General features: G+C 40.6%; 1 protein-coding gene across 14 annotated transcripts in view; it reads right to left on the bottom strand.

The window, feature by feature from the left end:
* The window catches only part of tns1 (tensin 1), a 432,533-nt gene that overhangs the window by 126,714 nt on the left and 280,059 nt on the right, over window positions 1-25,760 (bottom strand). For all 14 annotated transcript variants that reach the window (XM_008110407.3, XM_008110418.3, XM_008110425.3 and 11 more), the window contains 2 exons: window positions 21,629-21,667; window positions 9,465-9,506 (listed from right to left, as the gene is read on the bottom strand). In XM_008110407.3, the coding sequence (XP_008108614.2) occupies window positions 9,465-9,506; window positions 21,629-21,667 (81 nt within the window). The remainder of the gene's footprint in view (window positions 1-9,464; window positions 9,507-21,628; window positions 21,668-25,760) is intronic.

Raw genomic sequence — 25,760 nt, 5'->3', positions numbered from 1 at the left:
AAAGTCAGAGGGTACAAGGAAAACAGAGGGGAAAGCAGAAGATGCTTATAAAAAAGTGATGGTGTTTGACCCTATGAGTTGGTGTTCTGTTACATAATTCACAACAGGGATTCCCTTTCCATACAAAGCAAATTGCTAGTATTCACTCCATTGGGCTTGATCATATCAATTCACTTTGATAAGACAGATCTTCTGTTATCCTCTAAAGGTAGGAAAAATATGTGTGTCGGGGGGGGGGGGGTAAGATCAGCTGTATGAGATGAGCTATCTTACTATGCCACAGATTTTTCAAGATGTATCTTAGCACAGCAACTGTCTCAGCACCACAAATGTCCCATGGCCCTGTCAAAAGGCTGAGAAGTAGGATGTCCTTGGTTTTAGAATCCACACTAACATCAACATCACGAGGTGTAGAAGAGACTGAGAATCACATATAAGCAATTCCCAAGTTACGAACAAGATGGGTTCTGTAGGTTTGTTCTTAAGTTGAATTAGTATGTAAATGAGAACAGATAGATATGTTAAGTGTAACTCCAGCCAAACATATACCATGTTTCCCCGAAAATAAGACAGTGTTTTATATTAATTTTTGCTCCCAAAGACACACTAGGTCTTATTTTCAGGAGATGTCTTATTTCCGGGAAACACGGTATATGTATTTCAGCTTTGGATAGCATTGGGAAGGACTAATACCTCTGTGGTGTTTGCTTTCCTGTCTACGCTCCTGTTCAGAGGATTTCACCTCACTTTCTGTCCCCATGATAATAGGATTTTTAAACAATTGGCTTGTTGTGGAAACAAGAATTGGTAAGAATGCTTGAGTGGTGACACCTTTACCCCATGATAACTCTCAAAGGAGTTGTTATTTGGAAGTCAGATGTTTGTAACTCGAGGACTGCCTGTACATGTTTAATATACATCAGTGCCATAAAATCTAACAGGTTGAAAAATGATCTGACAATACTGTCACTGGTCACAGCAATGTTCAAATTCATCCATAACCACACATAACTTCTAATAATGTAAATTTCAGCATTGCCAGTATAACAATCCCAGAGCAATTTATTTTAAAGCAATATCAGCTAATTAATGGACTCTTTCTACATGCTGGCGACTACCCTAAATGTCAAAAATTTGAGATGTAAATATGCAAAATGTAAATATATCCCCACCCTTCTATCCAGATGGATTCATGAGCAAAAGAATCAAAGCAGAAATTGCTGCTGAGGACCATTTACAATAAGCGAACAGCAATTCCACACAGGACTCTGCTTCAAATACTAAAATCCAGGATGTGGGAGATATTTTTAAAAAGGTTTAAAATAGCAAGCAACTCTTAATGTAAGTGTGTTTCATCTGTTCATTACTATATTGTTGCCTGATTTCATTCTGCTTTTGCATCCCACTCCTCCAAGATGTTGGTTTCAGTGGTGACAATGAATTCAAGACATGAATAGATTCTAGTTTCTTCATCTTATCCATACATTTCCCTATCCTGAACTGAAAGTTGGCAGTGACTGGCACATACAGGAACATGTAAATCCTTGTATTCCTGCTGAATTTCCAACTATCTCTTGTTCTACCTTGTGCCCCACGGCATACTGTTAAATGTCTACACTTCCACATTTAAAAAGTCTGTGTATATTTTTAAATGGCATTTTCTACTTCATGTATTTTGTATGCCTGTTTTTTACAGTTGAAAGAGAGATGTGATGGACTGTTAAATGTACATATTTTTGTGGTACACATAGCCTTGTGAACATGTTTCCCCTCTGGGAAGCATCACAACAATTTTCAGAATGGTACAGCTTCCAAAGCAAATTGCATCCCACTGGCAGTCTCCAGAGATGCAAAATGGTTTACTTCCAAACTGAAATGGAAGCCTAACAAATTGCTCACTCTTCTCTGGGCAGTTTGGAACTGTTAAAGCATCAACAGTTTTTACAGTATTTTATTGAGGCACACGCACATTCCTGTTTGTTGGCCAAATACTACACATTGTCTTGATCATCCCAGATCACATGAAAGATTGCTTTTTGTGGTTTGCTCCAATGCACATCAGTAACATGGGGTAGGTACGGAAGACCAATAAATAAACTCTGTACAAAAGTGATTTTAAAAAAAACACTTTTAGAACATTGGACAATTCCTTAGGCCACTGATTTACACCAGAAATAAGACCAGGTAATTCAGAATTCTGTGAGAGCCAGTGGTTTGAGTGTTGCGATGATGATTCTGGAGACCAGGTTCAAATCACCACTCAGCAAACTAATGTTCTTTCAGCTCCAAAGGAGGACAAAGGCAAACCCCTTCTGAACAATCTTGCCAAGAAACCCCTATGATAAGTTTTTTAGAGGTTGCCATAGGTTGGAAATGACTAGAAGGCACACAGCAGCAAAACTGTTTAGAATTCTAGGATCCAGGGAATAGCAAATAAAATTTTGGGAGCATCTCTTCTCTTAATTGAATGCAGAGCAAGTTACCTAAACCAAGCCAGAACACACACACTCACACGTTGGCAGTAGCACCCTCCTTGCAAGTACACAAATAACTCTCTTCCATGCACAATGAATACATGCCCATGGGCATGCAAAAGCACAAAACACAATCTGTCCCACAAACAGAAACACAAGACACTTTTAAAGGCAAAACTAGCACATATAAGCTTACATTCTCTCTCCCATGGTGAGAAATTAGCAACACAGTGAGTGAGTGTGTGTTAACATGTGTATGAGCCTGCATGTTAAATATATATTACTTGTGCTATAGCACTAGCTTTGGGACCTGATTTTAAATGCTCTGAATAACAACACACATTGGTTTGTGCTATGTGAAAGGCAATCCTCCTTCATGCTACCATGAGTTCTCCACTGTCCTGTAGTGTGATCTAAAAAGTCTGTCCCTCCCAGAGAGTTCAGACCTCTCAATGCAAATCCCTCTTTTGGAAATGTTGGACAAATTCTCAGCTTCCTCCTATAAGAAAATCCAATTACAACTCCTTACTGTCCCTTTGCCCCTGCCAACCACAAACCCGCATCCAAGCTTAAACAAAGGCTTACCTTGGGCAGAGTAACAGTTTTGCTAATCCATTTCCAGGGCATGGTGCCCATTCTTTCTGGAATCTCCAAAACAATCCCTCTCCCCAACACTCCCTACACAAAGTGTCAAGCCAAGTAAGTCCACAATAATGAAGGGACAGTGTTTGATTAAACGGCTGCACAAGCCTGGCACACAGTAGGCATCATGCTTGGGATGGACACTCTTTGATGCCGCTGGTTCAGACTCCCGTGGCTTAACTCTCGATGCAACATGCTAACCACAAACAGCTCTCCTGTTGTTGTGACTGCCAATGGAAATTGGGCCCCACCCCTTCCTGAAACAATCCCCCCCCCCCGCCACACACACACACCACGAGAAAGAGTCAGGCAGATATCAGCTGATAGGAATAACAGCTTCCAGGCGAACTAAAGTTCAGAAGACAGATTGTCCAGAAACCAGGCCCAAGCAGAAAGATGGGAATGACAAATTATCACTGCTGTGAGGTTTGGCATCCCAATGATCCCAGAGAATAACTTTCCCTCTTTCTCATCTCATACATAGTAAGGTAAAGGTTTTCTCCTGACATTAAGTCTAGTCGTGTCCAACTCTGGGGGTTGGTGCTCATCTCCATTTCTAAGCCAAAGAGCCAGCGTTGTCCGTAGACACCTCCAAGGTCATGTGGCCGGCATGACTGCATGGAACGCTGTTACCTTCCCTCTCGAGCGGTACCTATTGATCTACTCACATTTGCATGCCAATTGCTAGGTTGGCAGAAGCTGGGGCTAACAGTGGGAGCTCACCTCACTCCCCGGATTCGAACTGCTGACCTCAAGTTCAGCAGCTCAGTGGTTTAACCCACTGTGCCACTGGGGGCTCCTTATTTCATACATACCTTGCTTTTAATTCTAGAGGGGCAGCTGTGACAATTTGCTACTGCCAAAGCAACCAGGGCCCACCTTGCTCCAGCAAACAACCAGAAAGTAGGATGATTATTACAGGATACGAACCTGGAAGTTGGATTTATAGAAAAGGAAGGTAGGAAGATGCTATTCAATTTTGTTCTCCTTTTAACAATTAACAGTGCACAAATCTGCAATCATGAGCATCCCCCCAGGTTAGCATGTCTCAGTGGTTTTCTGACTGCATGGGGTTCTGAGACAAGAAAAGCAGTACGACAGAAGACAAGCTTCCTAACATTGGCAGGTGAAGAGAGCATTAGGTGTGCTTTGAATCCATGATCACTTTACGCAAAGCTGCAATTAAGACCCACACAGACTTGGCCAGTTCTGTGCTCTTAAGATCATGCATCCTTCAACACGACCTGGAATCGTCTACATTTCTTAGCACACACAAAATATTCCTTGCTGAATGAATCAGCATTAGAAGCTTTTCCCAGAAAGATAAAGTTGGGAAATCACCATCCAGATTAAGTTGTGCTAAATGCTGAGATCAAGAAATTAATACGAAAGATAGCCTTTATTATTCTATCAGATGCACCGAAAGGACTTTTTAATCTGAGCTGGAAAATTTGTGACCCTCCTGAGGTTATTGGCCTCTGGTTCCCATTGCCCTGTATGTCTTATAATTAAGGATGACAGAAATAGTTGCTCAATAAATAGGGGAAGGTAGGATGAGTTCCCCATCCCTTCCTTCACTGGTGGTTCCATAAATAGCTCCTGGGTGACACCTCGCTCCCTGTTTCCAGTGCTGCAGTTGCACCTGGCTAACAGGGATAAGACAGAGAATGCTACACATAACAGTTCATTAGCAGGAAGGCAGATCAGGGAATAGAGATTCAGCCTGTGCTAGATGGGGTCAAACTGCCTCTGAATACATATGCCTGCAGTTTGGGGTCCTCCTGGACTCAGCGCTGAACCTGGAGGCCCAGATATCTCTGGTGGCTAGGAGGGTCTTTGCACAATTAAAACTTGTGCTCCAAATGCACCTGTTTCTTGTGAAGCCAGATCTGGCCACAGTGGTACATTCCTTAAGTTACATCTTATCTGGATTACTGTAACACCCTCTATACAGGGCTGCCTCTGAAGATTGCTCAGAAACTTCAGCTGATCCAAAGATCCAAAGAATTTTATTTTGTAAAGTTTGTTGGCTACCTTAGAGTGCAATAAAGTAATGAAATTTTAACCCCATTCACCCTGAAATAAAACTCTTCCTGTTTGCATATGGAAGTTATCTGTGCTTGGTTTTGAGCAATTCCCGCCATCCCTACTCAGTCTCCTATGCCATATTTTAGGATGGTGGCCAGACCTTCAGGGTAGGAAAAGGCAATCTCCTTCTGCCAGCACAATTTCAAGGATCCAAGCCACTACGACTGCACATTGCCAAGGAATAGTGGAAGCACTAGGGATGCTGTATTTCAAGAAAGCCTGTCCCATCCTTACTGATTTTCTCCATGAGGAATTCTTTAAAAATTTCCAAAGTTTCTCAACACAGGTTTTAGAAGCCATTGTGTTCTCATGTCAAAAAATTGGATAGAAATATGATTCAAAAATCAATCCCTACATTCTGCTGATGGCTCATCAAAGAGGGGAAAATGTTAATTTCCAACCAGTCTATTGAAAGACATCTCTGATTAGCAAGGAAGGAGTGCTATGGCAATGAACAGCCACTCAACGTTTGGGTGGGGCCTGGATAGATGTCTACAGGCTATGAATGGAATGGAAAAAAGGATACCGCAACAGAAGACACTTGTTTTTCCAAAGCACACAGGAGCCTTGTTCTGTTGAAATCCACATGATTTGACTTTAGCTGTTCTGATTATTAAAAATTAGGACTGAATTGTCAAAGAGGGAGCAACTCATTCTCATAAATTAGAGCCAACCTCCTTTCCTCCATCATCAGGCAATGGGACCAAAGGTCCCCACAGTATCAAAACAACTAAAAGGGATTAGATGGAACTGGCTGAAAATAGATCCAATCGCATCCCAGTGTAACGAGGGACACAGCTAATACAAGATTGGCCTGAACCCACATTTCATCTAGCCCAGTGTTCTGGGCAGCTTTACTGGATTGCTGTAGCAGGAGGCCCAAGCCAAGGAAATAACAAAACTCTCCCCTATGGCAGACAGACCAGGATGGCTCCTCTCCCAGAGAGAGCCTCTTCATACCCTTGTGGTTGTACAAGGACATTAGGCTTGGGACATTAGGCATTTTGCATTCCTCACCAAATAAAAACAGTTCGGCTTCCAGATACTCTCAGAATCTCACAAAACGTCCATGTCTCAGAGTTGATCCAGATGTTTCATTTCTAGACTTTATCCAACTTTCTTCTGTTTCAACTGAAACCTACACGTGAAGGATAACCACAGATTGTGATGGCTACTTCTTTGATTGGAGAAATTACTTCTCAGAATTCATCTAATCACTACTGTCACTCTGTGATTTTCCATAATTATCTGCTTTAGACATTACAAGGTACAGTATATGCAAACAGACCACCTGTGAATGTAGTTATGTAGAGTTGTTAGCTTGCTAAAAACCCCATAGTTCCAGTTTTCAACCATCTTTTGACAGCAAGCATTGGTCTATTGATTATATCACATGTCAGTTAAGGGAGATAAAGGGTTCACTGTAGGAGTGTCTTCTAAATTCAGGGTAACATCATCACCACTTCCACAATACAGATACACAGAAACATAAGCATACACCTCAACACAAGGTACTTGTTACTCATTCAAATGTCTACCTCTGCAAATTAAGGTTTATTAGCATTGCCCTATATTGTAGTTTACTCTTGCTTACATTCAATATGTTCTTTGATCAACAGTAACTATGATCAAATAGTATTGGGACAATTTTATTGTATTGCCATCCTTTATGGAACTCTCTCCTCCCCTCTATGTCCATCTGCCTCTGTCTGTCTTTGAGCTGTTCCATCTTTTTTCTTTATTTATAATCTAGTCACTAAAGCCTCATAACTCCCATCAAGACACTTCACCCCTGCAGAACTCCAAAACCTCACATTACTCCCAAATACCTTCAATCTCCACTGCAGTTCTTCTCAAAATGGCAATATGGTCACCATTTCGAGAAAAACTGCAGAGGAAAATGGATATATTTGGGCTCTGATAGATGTAGCCTGCAAATAAGTTATTGGGCGGACTGGCTCCACATGCTTGTTAACCCCCTGATCTATTGGAACAGAAAGTCAAGAAGTCCACAGACTGTGAAGTGGTACTGCTGCAGAAATTCACTCCAAACTAATCCTTAAGTTTCTTAGAAACCACACAGAAATTCCAGAAGAACCCCCCTCCCCATTGCTGTAGAACATTATTTTGTTTGGGAGAGTTGGAAGCTTTAATTTAGCATTCCTACACTGACAGCCTTTGCATTTTTGTGCTGTGTGAGATAAGGAGAAAAGCTGTTTTCTGACATTTCCCAAAGTTGTTTATGACTTTCAATTTTGCATTTCCCTGCTTTTGTTTGTACTTTGCAGAATGAAAGATCACCATCACTTTACATTCTTTCTTTCTTTTTTTCTTGCATGATTTGGATATGTGGTCATGCTAATCTGTCTCTTCACAGGTGTCCATCCATTCATCGGTACTAGCAGCTTTTGCTCCAGACAGAGGAGTGAGATACCCCATGGGCTCAGGTCTATGGGTACCTCCTATTAGTGCTTCCCAAAATGCAAGGTGGCTCTCAGTAAAAAAGCAGAGGGAAATAAAGAAAGTTCAAGCTGCTTCCTCACTGATGTGCACTGTGACTAGGAAATATCCATCCATCAACAGAATACAGGCAGGTGCCTGTTGTGCATCACAAGGGATGACGTATGACTCATGCAGCACACATCACGATCACTATGAAACCCTGCCATTTCAAAACACACCTGTCCAATAGACAGTCAAAAAGGTACGGGCATTAAAAAGGATGTGAGCATGAAATATAACCTGACTTTATATGGGAAGTAGCTTTAAACTAAGTTTGGCAATATTTCAATCATTCAAACATTTAAGAGTCCTTTTCCAAAGTCAGTCCCTTTCAGAATTGCCTAGCAATAGCATTTGGGGCCTGATACTTAACTAAAAGAGTGTTCACAGGCCCAAACAAGCTCCTGTTTGAAAGGATATTGTTGATTATTTATTCATTTATTGTTATTGTGAAATGGGCAAGAAAGAAAGATAATGCATATAGGATTCTGAGGACATTACCACACAAGGTCCAAATACGAGCTGCAGTTTCTCCAACCACACATGGAATCACTTACAGTGTATGATATTGTCATATATTTTTTCAAAACCGATCAGCAACTCATCTGTAAACAGTGCTTTTCACTCCCAGTTTAAGCATCTGAAAATGCTTTGAATCTGTGAAAGCACTTCAGCAGTGAGTTTACAGGTTTCCTAAAGGATTGCCTTCTCCCATACAATCCGTCCTACACATTTAGATCCTCTGGGGGATGTCTGCTTCAAACAGCCAGAACCTGACTGGCAAGTGTCACTCAAAGGACCTTTTCATCAGCCAGCCCAAGACTGTTGTAGAGCTCCGACAGCTAGATCAGCTATAGGAACTTAAAAACTATGTAAAGACCTATCTCTTGCAGCAGGCCTACCCAGCCAGTCTTTAAGAGTTAATTTTATATGTGTGTCTTGTATTTAATCTCTGTTTTGTGTATCTTAATATGTAGTTTATAGAAATATGGTTCAATATGTAGCTTTTATAGAAATACATTTTAATATGTGTATATGTAGTACTTTAATTATGTATATGTGTTTTAATTATTCTGTACCCTACCTCGAGCCTTGAGGAGAGGCAGATAAGAAATAAAATAATAATAATAATAATAATAATAATAATAATTATTATTATTATTATTATTATTATATTAGGGGACATGTCATTGTGACTGTGTGGAAAACATCACTTTGAACTGTATCACTTACTAGGAACACAGTGCCAGTCATTTTACTTCCAGCTATCAAAATTAGAGATGCTTTGGAATATACAGGATGAGATCTTGGAAATAAAACCCAAATCTAAACACAAAATTTGTGTTTCATATAAATCTTTATAGATATAGCCTTGACAGCAATCTTATACACAATATTTTTAATTATTTTGTGCATGAAATAAAGTATATAAATTGAATCATCTGAAACAAAAGTATCATGATCTCAGTCACCTAACAATTTTAGATTGCGGAGCAATCAGGTTTCCAGATAAGGGATACTTAAGATGCATTCCTAGTGCAAAGGAGGACAGGAAGAAAATTGAGGGCAGGAGAGGTCCCTTGGAGCATTTCCCTTCTTGTATATACTCAGAGCTTGGAACTGTTACCTTTTGGGACAACAATTCCAGAAATTCTCCATTCAGCAAGGGTGATTCTAGGAACTGTAATCCAAAAAAATTAAGTTTCCCAAGTTCCACTTGCACTTCCCTGGAATAGAAGATGATTAGATTATACTTACTGGAGTGTCTACATGCTTTGCAGGACTCTCCTCGGTGGAGGTCTATAGAGGGAGAGAAATAAGGAAAGAATGAAGACTAAGCTTAAGTTCTTGGTTCTTCCACATATTTATAATACAAAATGTAATGGGAATAGCAGTTTAACAATATCTGGAATGTTGCAGGAGTCCTTGGTTGAAAACACCCCCTTGACATTGCTAATCAGAGCAGGTAGTGCCATAACAGAGTTCCCCACATTGCCATGTCTGCTTGAATACAGCCTTTTCTGGTTTATACAGCCATGGAATAGTTAGTTAAATCGTATTCAAAATCAACATAAATCCTGATCCAAACATCTGCTCCAGAAAGTTTATTTACAATATAGAATCGTGTAGATCACACATCTTTACTACTCATGCCAAAGTCTATACATGCACTACTTGACCTCGTAGAAACATGCAGTCATTATTTTCTGATCAGAGAAACCAACTGCTTTGTAACAGTTCAATTTGCAAGTGTAAATAGTAAATGTCATGAGAAAAATCCATACTTTTATTTGCAATATTTCACACTTCATTTTGCAAATGTTGACATATGGGTTTGGCATAAGTGGGGTTGGACATAAAAATTGGGAGTAGTTACAGATGCCAGTAGCCTGAATCACAATGTTTGGCCGAAACAGTCCACACATTTTCCCCAAGAATTTGCAAGTACAAGTGGTAATCCCAGTCCCTGAAAAAAATACTGATTCCTACAAGCACCTTTTCACTTTTGGGATTCAGTCTGTATGATTACCTCCCTTCAAGATGGGTTCCATTTAGACTTTTGAAAATACATTTAATACTCCTTATTTCTAAAGAGCTTTCAGGGATAGCTGACCAAACCATTCACCTTCTTTCCCCTTTAGCTGCATTTTCACTAAATTCTCTCTTTAATATAGTATTACAACCCATAATAATGTCTGCTTATTTATATGAACTTTTTTTTCAAGTTTGTGTTTTAAATACACTTAATTGTGTAGTAGGGCAGATCTACACTGATCCAAAAATCATGGGCCAAACCAATGTGGTGTATGCCAGATCAGCCCTAGTATGGATCACATAGGCCAGTGGTTCTCAGCCTGTGGATCCCCAGAGGTGTTTTGGCCTAGAAATCCCAGGCAGTTTACCAGCTATTAGGATTTCTGGGAGTTGAAGGCCAAAAACATCTGGGAACCTCAGGTTGAGAACCACTGACATAGACACTGCTAAGATGGGAGGGACTCCTCCCACTCACTCTGTCACAGAGGTCTCTGGCCAAAACACAGATCCTACCTGTCGGTCATTTGTAGCCAGGGACTGCTATGCTACCTCTCCTAATTCCAACTAAAGAAGCAGAGTTGACTTTGGTACTAGAAATTGGTTGTATCTTCCACAACATCAAGACTATAATAACTAGGTGGAGTTTAGTTTACTAAATGTGGGACAAACAACTTTGGCCTACAAGAGGGAGAAAAAGCAAGGAACCCCAGGAAAACAGCTGGTGGAATTTGCCCTCTCAGCACTGCCCCCAGCATCTGCCAATCGAGGAAGTCACTTCACTCTCCCTGAGAGCACTACCAGATTTTTTTCTGTGTACATTTTATGTCAGCCACCAATGCAATTCACTCAGCAAGACTATGAGCTTATTGACACTTTATCCATAGTGATATATTAAATAGCAGCAACAGAAAGCATCAAGGAAAAAAGAAGCAAACATTGTTTTGAAGGCAAAGTAAGACAAAGACTTAAAGCATCCTGCAAAAACTGCATGGAAAGCATAAATAGACTTGGACAGAGGTGAGCCCATAAACGATATGGGACTGAAAGAAGAGGGGCAAGATGTATAATCTTAGCATGTCATGTATGTCTGAAAAGTATTTAAATCTATGCCTTTAAGAATGCCCCAGACTGGTCATTAAATTCATAGTTAGACACAACATGATTTAATGTTTTGCCTCCCTTGCAGGACTCACATCTGCCTCTGAAGAGAAGAACATCTCTGTTCAGAAAACACATGATAAATCAAAGATCCATCAATAGCCTTCTCATCATAGCTCTGTGTAATACAGGAGCTTTCAGGCAAATTGGAATGTGACAACAGGCAACCGGGATACTGTGATCAATGCAATATTGGAAGATAAAAAGGAAAAACAAACGAACATATGCTACTGATGGTTCCTGATCAATGTTTTACAGGAAGGTTGAGGAGCATGACATTATTGGGCTTCAACTCCATAAGGACTAGCCAGTATGGTCAATGATGAGGAATCCTAAAAATATCTGGGGGCCACAATTCCCTAATGGGTTTATTTCACCTGTCTTTTGAATTATGCAGTAGATTGGAAGGACCGAGTTACAACATTCACACTGGCCTCCAACTGACAAGAGGTCTTTCTCCCACCCTGGACCTTCCACAGATATATAAACTTTTCTTTCTTAGTTGTCCCAGGAGAGAATACTTCTGGAACATGGCCATACAGCCCAAAAAACACACACAACAACCCTGTGATTCCAGCCATGAGAGCATTCGACAACAGACTGAGTTATGCATTTTCTGCTCGCAACTGTGCTCATGACTACCAAACATAGCTATACTTCCTGCTTTGGGATGAAAGGCAAGCAATGCTTGGGTGACATTGGTGTCTTGGGCAACACTTCAGGAGATGGCTGGCTCCTGACTTGTCCTGTATTTCCTTTACAAACCCACAATAACGGTCCCAAAGAGGCTAGGCCATGTGCCTTCCTCAGATAAAGTTTAACACTAAGAAACTCTCTTGGGGACCCACATCTCATACATTTACCATCCAAATGTGCCAGTGTGTGCACAGAGATTAATCTGTGTGCCGAGATAATAAGAAGCAGACCACTTGTGAAAACAGTCTTGTTGCAGAGCAGCTGGCAACAAGGCACAGAAAAACAGAAAATGAAAATGCTCTCCTGGGATCAGCAAGACACAACTGGATTGGAAATGGCACAGGACAGATGGCTGTGACTTGGCAGAGACCACTTTAGGTACTTTGACAAGACCTGCTCTAAAGGTTAACTTGGCTGTGTGCCTGGAATAGCCCAAAATGATGGTGCTTTTGTGGCAGCAAATACGGTAAGTTACCTAAGGAAGTTGCTTTTGGCAAAGGTTCACAGGACCTTTGGAAATCTTCAGAGCTTGGTATGTCAATCAAAGAATAAAGGGACACATATCTAGATTTACCAGATCAGAACTTCAAAATAATTGACAATTTTTATCTGAACCACATTTTTATCTGTTCTGCATAATTGTACAGTTCTGAGATAAATATCCACTGTGCCTATACAAACAGAAATGTGGCAAAACAAATCTAATTCTACAGTTCACATTATAAGCAGGGACTGATAAGATAGGAACCTCTTGTTAAACGTTACCACCAGGTATATTTCCCCAGAGCTGCTCTGAGAGGAGCATTATCACTGCACAGAAGCAGCAGATCTACATTGGGGGGGGGGGGGGGGTTACCAAATAAAATAGAGTGGTTCTTGCTATCATGCTGTGAGTGAAAACAAACTGACTGAGATCACAATGCTGATGAAAACAGGTTTGTTTTTTTAAGGATTCTCCCTCTGGCATAAAACATTCTCTTGCTATAGCACTGCCATATATAGAAATATCATTGAAAATGGTGATATTGCTAGAGTTCATATTCTCTTGACTATGGGCCTCATCACTAAGGCCAGATGAAGCGTCCCACTTCTCCTGGTTTCAAGAGGAAAAGAGAGTGGCAGTGGGACAAATCTGTCACTGCACGCACAGCTTCCTCCAGCAACGCTTTCCCCACCACACCATGAAAGTATCAGCCTTCCATAGAGGATCCATGTTGGAGCCAGCACAACACGGGATGCCTCATGTGTTGTGAGGGAAGCCTCCAGCGAAACTTTCAATCCAGTTGTGGGTGGGACCTCTGTCCAAAGTCACACAATGTCACGTAATGGCTGGCATGGGGCTCCATCCAGAAGACAAGATGAAAGCATCCCAGGATGCATTTATAAGTGAGCGTGATGAGGTCATTAGAATTACTGATGCAAAGAACACATGTACATTTTCTTCTCTTCATCAAGAAAGGCTGTTTAAATACCATACGTTTAGATATTGCTTCAAGGAAATGATCAGCTAACTTGCAAGCTTCCCATACTTTGGGAGGGGGTTATTGCAAAAGAAAACTTGTGAATATAAAAAACCTCTTAGGTTTTAATTTTTAAAAACAGAAAGAAGCACTGATTTGTTTGCAAAATGATTTTTCTGCTCAAAAAACAAAACAAAACAAAACACATTACATCCACACACACACCCCCCCCAAAAAAAACACATTTCCCCCCCCAAAAAAAGTTTTAAAAAACCCTCATCAAAATGTACCAAAATTCTTACAATGTCAGGAAGTGAGAAGAAGAAAAATGGAAGTTACTAGTTTGTATGTGTGAGAATATAAACCTTAGGAAGTCATAATGCTCACCTTAAATCCAAGTTTGAACAAAACTCCTCCCTCACTTTGACATGGCTGCTATTGCCACTGTTGCAATCTTTCCTTCTCACTTTTTTGCATTCAAACAAATGTTTCTATGGCTACATCCCAAGTGGTACAAACTCTGAGAAAAATAGGTAGAGTTCTTGGAAAACTATACTTCCAAGCAGGCCTGTAGCGAGGGGGTGGTTTTAGGGGTTCAACCCCCCCCCCCCCCCGAAATTTTTCAGGTTATAAAAAAAAACCTGGTTTACTCATGAATTTTAACTGGTTAACCAAATCCCCATGCTAAGTCTATGAGACGCAAAACATTAAGAGTCCCTCCAGGCACTATTTCAAGCAGATATTGACAGGTTTGTAGCGGGGAGAGGTGTGTGCTAGGGGTTCAACCCCCCCCCCCAAATTTTCAAAACCCTTCCCGAATTTTTTTTTCTGGCTACGGCCCTGCTTCCAAGTATCCTGGGCATCCAAAATGCCATGCTATAGCAGAGCTGGGTTATTTGAAGGAAAGGAGATATATTAGCAAACTATCTTATCATTGACAAAGGAATATCTGCAGCTATCGGTAGAGACCTTGGAAGACTTAGAGGCAATGAGATATGGAGGAAGGAAACAGAAATTACAAGGCATTAAAAACACAAGGAAACAACATTTTCCAATTACGCTGTGCTTTTTGTAATTGCCAGCTATGGTAGAGATTGTCCACTAGGACAAAATACAAGTTTTATAACCAGAGAACAAAGAATATGTATTTATAAACAGAATATGCCTCCATCATGATATTTATTTCAGCACAAATGGAAATTATTTCAAATACAGAAATAATTCTGTGCGCCCCTTTCGCTGGGTCTTGGGCTTTTCAAGACTTCAAAGCAGAGCATTCTGCTGCTTCTCTGCTGTTACAGCTTCTGATTCAAACCATCAGAGATTTCATGGAAAAAGGAGGAGGTAAAAATAAAGATTATAGGGACAATGATCAAGAGCAAGGAACAGAGTGCAGAAGTAATTCGTTCTTTGCATAGGTTGTAAATTTGGAAGCTTCTTCTGACTAGAACTTTGATGACTTGACATAAATTGGCAACAAAACCAAATCCACAATTTTCACCTGCAGCTCTTGGTAAAACTGAACTGGTGCATCCTCAGTGTTATGTTGGTAGTCCTCAATCCCTCCTGACAACCTGGACTTCCCCTTTTTGTGACTTAAAGAAGGGTAAAAAAGCCTTCTGGAAGAACAATTCCTTTTTAAATACAGAGCTCCCACCCACAACACACTACGTAACATCCTAATATACCTGGAGTTTTTTCAAACTCAGAAGTGGACTTCTGATAAGTTTTGTCTTCCTTTTGAGGGGGGAGCAGTTGACCCCAGATCTATTACAGTGACTCATCCCTACATTAAATAAAATTTCCTCTGTTTTAAATATAAGGACAAAAGAGTTCTTGTTTGCTGAATAGGAAATGTAATCCCAAGTAGGAAGATTTCTGTAACTGATTTTTATGTTGCCTTCAGATTTTTTTTTAAAAAAAAGATACAACATATTGCTCGTTTCAGTCGATGCAAATAGCCTTTTTGCACAGTTGCTCAGGCTCAGTCCCCAGGCCAACCTCCTCCCAACACTGCCCACCACCCATCCACTGGGTGAGCCAAGGACATGGTTTCCAAAGCAAAAATCTTGATTTAGTCAGACTTGGCAGAGCCAGACAGGGGCCCACAGTATGATTGGACCAGCATGTGGGTGGTTTTCATGTGCAAGAGTTACAAACCAATTTAGTGATTTTGCTCAGCTAACCCCACCCTTCCAGATGTTGGAGTAAGAGAATCTGCCAGAAAATCTGCCCTTGAAGACTGGACACATTTTACATGAAAACAGAACAAAACACAACAACAAAAAAAGAGGCTAATCGTGTCTAAATAATGCATACCCTCCAACATTTCACAGGTGAAAATCAAAACACATGCACCCAAGCAGCTTCAGAGTACAGTCAAAATTGTAAAAAGTTATTAACAAGGAAGAATGTACAAACTAAGAGAGGCTGCAGCAATTTGTTTCCCCCTACCATCTGCCCCTCTCCAGCCTAGCTAAAGTTGATTGAGTACAAACTATCTTTGTATTTTGAACATTGTTTTCAGCAACTATAAGCAAACCCAGGTAAAGGGTAAATGCTTGAGGGGGTAAGGAAAGCTGGGGCATTTAAACTGCAGCTGAAAAAATTGTATGACGGAGGATTAAATGAGATTGTCCCTGCCAAACGGGGACATTTGGAAATATGGTAAGAGTAGTCAAGGTGCAGAAGTGCAAGAATTTAAGATGGCAACTATTTCTTTAGTTCACTGTGTAATAATGCCTTATCACTGTTCCTCAAAGGTAGCAATGTCATCATAGATGGCAGTAAAAAAATGGCACTGATTTTTATTTGATTTATTTAATGGCTTTGAGTCTCCTTTGGGAGAGATAAAATGGGGTATAAATAAATATAATAATTATTATAATTATAATAAAATGATGACCTGGTAGAGTGATCTTGACAACCAGTATGGATGGGGAGGATGAGGACACTCCCCGACCTGCCCCCCTTGCCATGCACATACACACACACTCACACACACATTCTCACTCTATACTTCACTGGAAAGAATTGGTCTGACTCTCTTGATGCACTTGTTCTCTATGCACATGTCTGACACCAGAGTTGTATAAAGTTGTATAACTAGGGCAAAAACAGAAAAACTTGGTTCTTTGGACTACAGCTCTGGAGAATGGTATTATAGTTTAAAGCATAATGCTTCTAAGATCTGGCCCAATCATACATGCAGGTAAAAAACAGATCCCATACCACTAGCAATCTTGGATGATCCTTACACTCACTATCTCGTAGAAAACATTGAAAACATATTTTTCATAAGAACAAAATGAAACCCAAAAGGTATACACTGGAAATATTTCCTCAGCAACAAGTTTAATTCCATAAAATATGCAGATTTTCAAGCACTTTCAGAAGTTTTCAACAGATGAGTTGTAAAAAGGCCATTGTAGTGAGTAGAACATTGATGCCAATAGATTCACACAGATTTTTAAGCCAAGAGGCTCCTAGCAAAGCCTACTGAGATGGACAAAATCGGAGACATGAAAATACATGGAGGGTAGCAGGCAGTCAGTCCTTCCCCCATGATTTTAATACAAGAGTTGGACAAGACTTCGACCTGTGGCCAGGGACCATAAGAAACGATGGGGTTGGAAACAGCAACCCAAATGGCATCCTGCTTCTCACCAAATGTGCAGAATACAACCTTGTCATCACCAACACACTCTTCCACCAGAAAAACAAGCTCAAGACATCATGAAAGCACCCCTGGTCAAAGCATTGGCACCTCTTAGACTATGTAATTATCCATACCAGAGACTGTCACGATGTGCTTCTTACAAGAACACTGATGATTGCTGGAAAGACGACAGGTTAATTCAATCCACGATGGCCATCAAAATTTCCCCCAAATGCAGACTCCAAGGAAGAAAGATAAGGCATAAAATGATTATCCAAACTCTTCAAGGGCCCTCCAAACAAGCCCTTCTCCAGACAACACTCAACTATCATCTACTTATAGAACACCCTGAAAATGTTGATGAATATTGGAATAAACTGAAGAACTCCATCATCACAGTCTGTAAAAAAACAATTGGATACCAAACTAAGAAATATCAAGACTGGTTTGATGAAAATGATAACAAGATCCAACAGTTAATTGATAAGAAGAGGAAAGCCTTCCAAATATGTCAGAGAGATACCAACTGTGCTACTAAAGAAAAGATCTATGCCAGTGCAAAAGCTGAGGTCCAAAGAAGGACCAGAGAACTCAAGAACATCTAGTGGACAAAAAAGGTGGACATCCAACACTTTGCAGATGTCCATGATGCATGGGGATTATTTAATGCCACAAAGGTCATCCATGACCCAACTAATCATGGCATATACCCCCTATGTTCATCAGATGAAACCAAACTTCTGAAGGATAAAACATCAATTGCACTAAGTTGGAAAGAGCACTACCATAACCTCCTCAACCACAACTCCAATGTTACTAAAGTGGTTCTCTCACAAATCCCACAACAACAAACCAGGGATGAGCCTGCAGCACTGCCTAGTTTGGAGGAAGTCAGCAAACTAAAAAATAACAAAGCCAGTGGACCTGATGGGATCCCTGCTGAAATATTTAAAGAGGGTGGACCTGAGCTGATACAAAAACAACACCAGCTCACTGAAAAGTGTGAGCAACCAAGAAAATCCCAGCAGACATCAAGGATCATCACCCTTTTCAAAAAGGGTGAAAGAACAGAGTGTTGAAACTATCAAGGTATTGCTCTTTTAATCTCCTCTGGGAAAGTCCTTGCAAGAATTCTTGGAAACTGCTTTTTACCTATTTCAGAAGACATCCTCCCAGAATCCCATAATGGTTTCCACCCATCCAGAGGAAAAGTGGATATGATCGTCAATGCATGACATCTCCAAGAAAAATGCAGGAAATAAAATCAAACTCTGTACATGCAATTCATTTACCTTGCAAAGGCCTTCGACACAGTGAATAGCTGTGTTCTCTGGATCATCCTCCAAAATAATCAGATTCCCTGACAAATTTATGAACATCCTGTGTCTCCTCAATGATGACATGATGGCAACAGTCTTGGACAGCAATTGCTCCCAAAGTGACCCATTTAAGGTGGAATCATGTGTCAAACAAGGATGTGTCATTGCCCCAACCTTATTTTCCATCACTATGATACTGCACCTTGTTGATGAGAAACTACCCACCAATGTGGAAATCATCTATCGGACAGATAGCAAGCTATTTAACCTCAGCAGACTTAAAGCCAAATCCAAACTCAAGAACAGAAAATGGAAAAGAGATTTAAAGGTGAGCTTAAAGCTAACCTTATAAACTGCAGCATAGACACCCAGAATTGGAGCATTCTAACTGGAGGTCAGCTGTTACCAACAGTGCTGTGGAATTTGAATGGAGGGCGAAATGGAGAAACATGTCAAGAGTAAAGCATGTCAAGGCAATCTGGAACCCAATGTCCTTACTGTGAAAGAACATGCAGATCAAGAATAGGTCTCTACAGCAAGTTACGGACCTACTGCCAAGACCCTACACTTGGAAGGCAATCATACTCAGACACGAGGAATTGTCAGTTATAATGGGTAGGCAGTCATTTACCTCTTGGCTTAGATGAAATGCATACTGGCAGAAGGGAGAGGCAGGTGGGGGCCGAGGGCCCTCCAAAGCCTCACTTTCGTCCTCCTGCTGGGACGAAAGCCTGAGGGTAATCTGCCCCTGGCCCTGGCCCTGGCCCTGCCCCACCCTCTCCTGGCCCACCCTGCCCTTCCTCCTGGCCCGGCCCTCCTGGCCAGGCCCACAATGCGTTCCCAGAGCAAAAACATTTCCCCATGCCTACTCTAGCTCTATCATTCATGTCTGTATGGATATCTTGGCGCTGACTCTCATTCCCAGCCTCAAGGAATGGAGCATTGAGGTTTGGTTCGAAAATGACCTAAGTTAGTGTAGCCAGAGCAGCAACTGGAGAGAGCTATAGCGGTGGTACAGGAAAGATAATTTCAGTTACACGCTTATATGGCAAACAATGCCTGATGAAATACCTTCTTCTAAACAATCAGTAAAACTCCAGTGTTCAGTCTGACAAAAACCCTTTAGCACAATGACTAAATCCAAGTTGAGAGAAATTTCAAGAGGTTGCATTCCAGGGGTAGGCCTTAGGAGAGGCATAAACCAAAGTGATTGTCTAAAACAGGATGTGGCCACTTGGGAAAACATCCTAAGGTCAAGTTGGGATGCCTACAGGACTGTATTCAGGTCCAGGAGTTGAAGTTGCCTAAAGGTAAAGGTAAAGGTTTTCCCCTGACGTTAAGTCCTGTCATGACCAACTCTGGGGGTTGGTGCTCATCTCCATTTCTAGGCCGACGAGCCAGCATTGTCCGTAGACACCTCCAAGGTCATGTGGCCAGCATGACTGCATGGAGCGCCGTTACCTTCCCACCGGAGCAGTATCTATTGGTCTACTCACATTTGCATATTTTCGAAGTGCGAGGTTGGCAGGAGCTGGGACTAACACTGGGCGCTCATTCCGCTTCCAGGATTTGAACCTGGGACCTTTTGGTCTGCAAGTTCAGCAGCTCAGCGCTTTAACGCACTGTGCATTCAGGGGCCCCTAGGGTTGCCTAGCCCTGCCCGAAACAGATCAAGACCAAAGCACTGGCATTGGTGCAGAAAGTGAAGGGGGCAAATCAAGCATAGAGCATGGATACATCTACATTGTAGAATTAATGCAGTTTGAGACAGCTTGAACTGCCATGCCTCAATACTACGTACTCGTGGGGCTTGTACTTTTACAAGGTCTTCAACTTCTCTGTCAAATGGTGATGGTGCCTCACCAGACTACAAATACCAAGATTCCATAACATTGAGCCATGGTAGTTAAAGTGGTGTCAAACTGCATGCAGTGTAGATGCATCCCCTGTTAGTCCCTATAGGAAACCAGAATGAGTATGCTCCTGTTTTAAATGTTTAACATCACCCACTGTTTTATTGAGGGTTTTATTGTTCTTTTTTAAAAAAATTCTGAGCTTGAGGTTTACAAACTCCTTGAATCCTTGAGGCTGAAGAGCAGAATACACATGCTGGAAAGAAGTACAATAATAAACAAAGGTTATAGTATACAGATGTATCCCATAGTTTTCTTATTAGCCTGTCCGAAAAACTGGTTTGAGTGTCTGAATGTCTGGAAATGGATATATTATTTTTACTATGTTTACCAAAGCTAACATGCTGATTAGAGCAAACAATGCATATGAAAATTAGATTGCTTCATGATCAAAAGGATAGACAAAAAGACTTAATAAGACTAATTCAATATTCAAATAAACTCACAATACACCCCAGACTTCCAAAAACCAGCTTCTGCTGAATATCTTGGATTATAAATAGCATCGCTTTTTGAGAGTCAGGGAATCATAGTTTAGTACAAGTGAAGAATGTCAGATTAGGAAACACTGATCTAGATGCTCAAGAGAGATAACACAGAATTACCTCTTGTTGGAAAGTGAAAGTTATACATTTTAAAACAAGTGTGCAACTGATCCTGAAGCAGTATAACTATATATAACTGAAATAGACATTAAAAAGTCCCCACTTTCTTTACCCTTCTCTTCTTTCCTAATGAAGGAAAGGGATTCCATCTGTCAGGAGTTCTTTGAGTCTGTGTTCCTGAATGGCAGAATGGGGTTGGACTGGATGTCCCTTGTGTTCTCTTCCAACTCTTTGAATCTATTATTCCCTTTATTGCATTGTTTCCTCATAGCATCTATTTCACCCTTTTTCTGCTCCTTTGGGTAATGTAAATCCAAAGAACATCAAAAACATGTATTAGATGTAGTGCATATACATGTATTTTTTAAAAAGCTGGTGCCCCTTTTAGCTCTTGAACTCTGGTTCTTTTTGTCTCTTGGATTAGATCCCTTACTCCAATACATTGTGAATCTGTAGGCCTTCCAGCAGTCCATCTTTTTGCAGTCTACTGTTTAAATTCCTCATCCCCTTGTTAAGATGGCAATATCAGAATACAGAAAAAGACAAAAACCAAAGAAAGACAGCATCGGTTTACTTACCAGTTCATTATTGCCAGCAGGCATACAAGGCGTGGCAGCCTAAAAGGAAAAATACAAAAGAGACCAAATGTTAGGGTTATTATGAGAAGTCAGATAATATAGGAAAATAAAAACCACCTGAGCATTATCCGTGCAATGTAACCAACTCCTCCTCCACATGTAGAAAGAACTGCCTTCATAACTGTACTAGAAAGACATTCCCTTCTTGCTGTGTAACTGAGCACTTAGCCAGATCTCTAAGCAGTGCCTTGGGAAAGAATCCAAAGTATATAGAGATTTCAAGACCCCCTATAAGAACCTGCACAAACCTGCGTTCCAAAACACCTCATGTGTGAAATCTCTTATCTCTAGCTTGGTTTAAGGGAAGCATGGCCATCGCAGTTGTGAATTTAATTGTACACTGGCTCTTGCTTTTGGGTTTGTTTGTTTTGCAAGCTGGTAAAAACAAACAATAAAAATGAACTGATTCCATTTAAAGAAATATCTAACTCTACACAAGGACTGGGCAATGAACCAATAAACAATGAGCAAGAGTCAAGGAGAGCAATAGGTTGGATGGTTTCTGGACACAATTCCTCTAAAGCTTTATAAACCCATACAGTTAGTTTCTCTAAATATCAGTCCTTTCTATGTCTTAGCTTTTCCTTCAGCTAAGCTCCAGGTTATCCTCTTCTCAAGAGTTACAAGAGCAAGTATATTCGATTTTAGGCATCGGGGGGGGGGGGGGGGGTAGAGATATCTGGAAAGGCATTTTCAAGATGGGTTCAAATCTCTATAAATCCCTCTCCTGCAACCTCAAAAAACCACTTTGTAGATCATTTTCGGAATGACCATGAAAAGTCATCTGTTTCATCTAGCCCTTTCTTAAATAAGCTGATTTCTTGCTGTTTTACCATTGTTTAATTGTACATTTTACCACATTGCTTTTATTTTAATAACAGCATGATGCCATATCCATGGAACTGTTATCTACAGTTTCATCTATCCACATATAACAAAATATGTCCTCTCCAGACACTTTCTAGGTTCTTCAGTGCTACTCTATTAATTTTGGCTAAGAAGACCTTCATTTCAATCTGGGTTTGTGTATCCATACGAAGACTAAGAAGTATTCCCCTGCATATGGGGGTCATACTGTATTAAGTTATAAACCACTTCATAAGGCTGCGCAATAAGGCAAGGTAAACGTGCTTAAAATACATTAAAATTCAGCCTGTCGATCCCATTGTTCATCTTTGCACATCTGGTGCATATAAATGTCCAAAATATGAGTCAATATTGTAACTGTGGCTGAACAAGTTTGCAATCAAAGACTTTAGAGAAAGCAAAACAACATCAGGCTGTAGAAATCAGGATATACTTTAGAATTAAGGCATTATATTTCTGAGTAGGAGAATATTGTTTTTTAGTCCTTGCATAGGAAATAGTCAATGAAGGCTATTTTATACAGTTCCAATACCCCAAATCTGAATTGAAAATATAACACTGATTTCCATTTAGACTTTGCACACTACACCGTGCAGCACTAAAAACCACACAGCAACTGTGAAGAACTGATCACATAAATATAATGCAGATGTCCTCAGAACAGTTGGCAGTTCAGTCCATAGTACTGTTCTGAAACGACAGGCCAATCCTGACTGGTCTGTGATGTTTTGAAGAGACAGACTCATACAACCATGGGTGCTGCTTAAAATAACCCAAAATATGAAACAAGAGCCCTGAATTCCATCATGGTTACAAAATGTGGAAGTCTTTCACTCTGACTACAGAAAACAATAAGCGAAACCTAAGTGCATCAGTGGCATGTCTCCAAAATCTGTTTATTATTTGGGTTCTCAATGGATTATTGCAAAGTCAGTGAATGAACTTGACACCAATCCTATCATCTTTCAGGATGACGTTTAAAGTATAGTTTACATGGGTGTTTCTGTATTCACCCTCTTGTCATAGAAGCAATTGGTCGTGTTTCTAGACCAGAACATGGAATGTCTACTTTTTGAGATCATTATTCCCAGAATCACTCAGCTAGCAGAGGATGCATCTTTTTTGACCTTAGACAATCAGGGATTTGAGATTGAGGGGGAAAGTTGTTTGCAAAAGGAGGAAGAGGAGGAGAATAACTCTAAGACTCTAGAGTGGTTCTCAACCTGTGGGTCCCCAGATGTTTTGACCTTCAACTCCCAAAAATCCTAACAGCTAGTAAACTGGCTGGGATTTCTGGGAAGTGTAGGCCAAAATACCTGGAGACCCACAGGTTGAGAATCACTGCTCTAGAGGCTGTGGCATTATCATTACTATTTTTTATATACAGTGTGCACAAAATGCTTCCCTATATTTTCACACACTAAACTTCCCGAGTGACTTGCTCATGGCCACCCAGAAAGCTACCGTGTTTCCCCGAAAATAAGACAGTGTCTTATATTATTTTTTACTCCCAAAGATGCGCTAGGTCTTATTTTCAGGCGATGTCTTATTTTTCCATGAAGAAGAATTTGTATTCATTGTTGAACAAAAAAAATGAACATTGATTCTATACTGTACAGTAGTTGTCATCACAAACCAACACAACTAAACCAGACAAACTGTAACAAATTTCTTGTTACTACCATTATTTCCATATACAACTGGTATGTAAGCCGCCCCGAGTCCCTCTGAGGAGATTGAGGCGGGGTATAATAATAATAATAATAATAATAATAATAATAATAATAATAATAATATACATTTACCAATCCTGCATGCTATGGTGTTTTGTTTGGCGGGCACCGGGCATGCTTCCAAACAAAAACTTTGCTAGGTCTTACTTTCGGGGGAGGCCTTATATTTAGCAATTCAGCAAAACCTCTACTAGGTCTTATTTTTTGGGGATGTCTTATTTTCAGGGAAACAGGGTAACTAAAAGAGCATCCTCATAAAGTTGTTTGATCCCCTATAGCATGCCCCTGAGAGGGAGAGGGGACAGAGAGACTATCATGCCCTTGTAAAAGTCATCATAAACTCAAGAAGCGTGGCCACAAACAAAGAGGAACCTAATAGCCACTAAATTAAGCTGCCACATTACAGAATATTTGCGGAAGAACAAAAAGGATTCCCCACACAGATGCCAAATAAACACCAGATTCAACCAGCCTGTTTCTCCAATTATCACCATTACTATCATTAGTATATTTATATTCATCCTGCTTTTCTCCAAAAATTGGGCCTCAAAGCAGCTGGCAGTTGAAAATAAAAACAAAAATAAAAACAATAAAAGTAACTATTAAAATAGAATCAAACTATTTGCAGTATTTACTTGGTTGAAATAATACCTTATTTACTCTTTTTTGGCTTTATTGCTAAGCCAAATTGGAGTTGCACATTACATTCGATGGCGTATTAGAATCATGCATCAAAAGTTGCCTGTGCCCCTTCGTCAGGCTGCGGATAGCGAACTTGAAGGCCATGAATGAGAGCAGTTGGGAAGCCATGCCTCCCACTTCTCCTTTCCTCCCAGCTAGGAAGCTGAGGAGAAGAAACTTCTTCCCCCCTTTGCCAGCCTTGTCCTCCTTATCCTCCCAACTGAGAGGCTAAAGAAAAGGGACTCCCCCCCTTTCCCAAACCCCCTTCTCTTTAGCCCCCCAGCTGAGAGGCTAAGGAGACGTGGTGCTCCCCTCCACCAAGCCAAGGTGAGCAAACTAGCTTGACTCCACTTGGGAGAAGGGTACCACTTTTTCTTGCTTCTCTGGCAAATCCATTTTTGGTCATCTGCATTACAATCGATGGTGCATTGGATTCAAGTAAATACAGGTAATTTAAAAAAATAAAATGTTCTCAAAAACAGGTCATTTAAAGCAGTCATTTACATAGACAACTGTATGTGCCCTTTTACGCTGGTGAAATGTTCCACTAAGACCTGTCAATTCTCTTTTTTTCACACTTTTCCCAAACAAGATGCCTATAAAAGATAAAGGTTTCCCCTGACGTTAAGTCCAGTCATGTCTTATTCTGGGGGTTGGTGCTCATCTCCATTTCTAAGCCGAAGTTGTCCGTAGACACCTCCAAGGTCATGTGGCCGGCATGACTGCATGGAGCGCCGTTACCTTCCTGCCGGAGCGGTACCTATTGATCTACTCACATTTGCATGTTTTCG

This window comes from Anolis carolinensis, chromosome 1 (genome assembly GCF_035594765.1).
Source record: "Anolis carolinensis isolate JA03-04 chromosome 1, rAnoCar3.1.pri, whole genome shotgun sequence".
In the NCBI taxonomy this organism is placed as follows: domain Eukaryota; kingdom Metazoa; phylum Chordata; class Lepidosauria; order Squamata; family Dactyloidae; genus Anolis; species Anolis carolinensis.
Note: the sequence above shows the minus strand (reverse complement) of the source record. Positions and strands in the feature narration are given on the sequence as shown.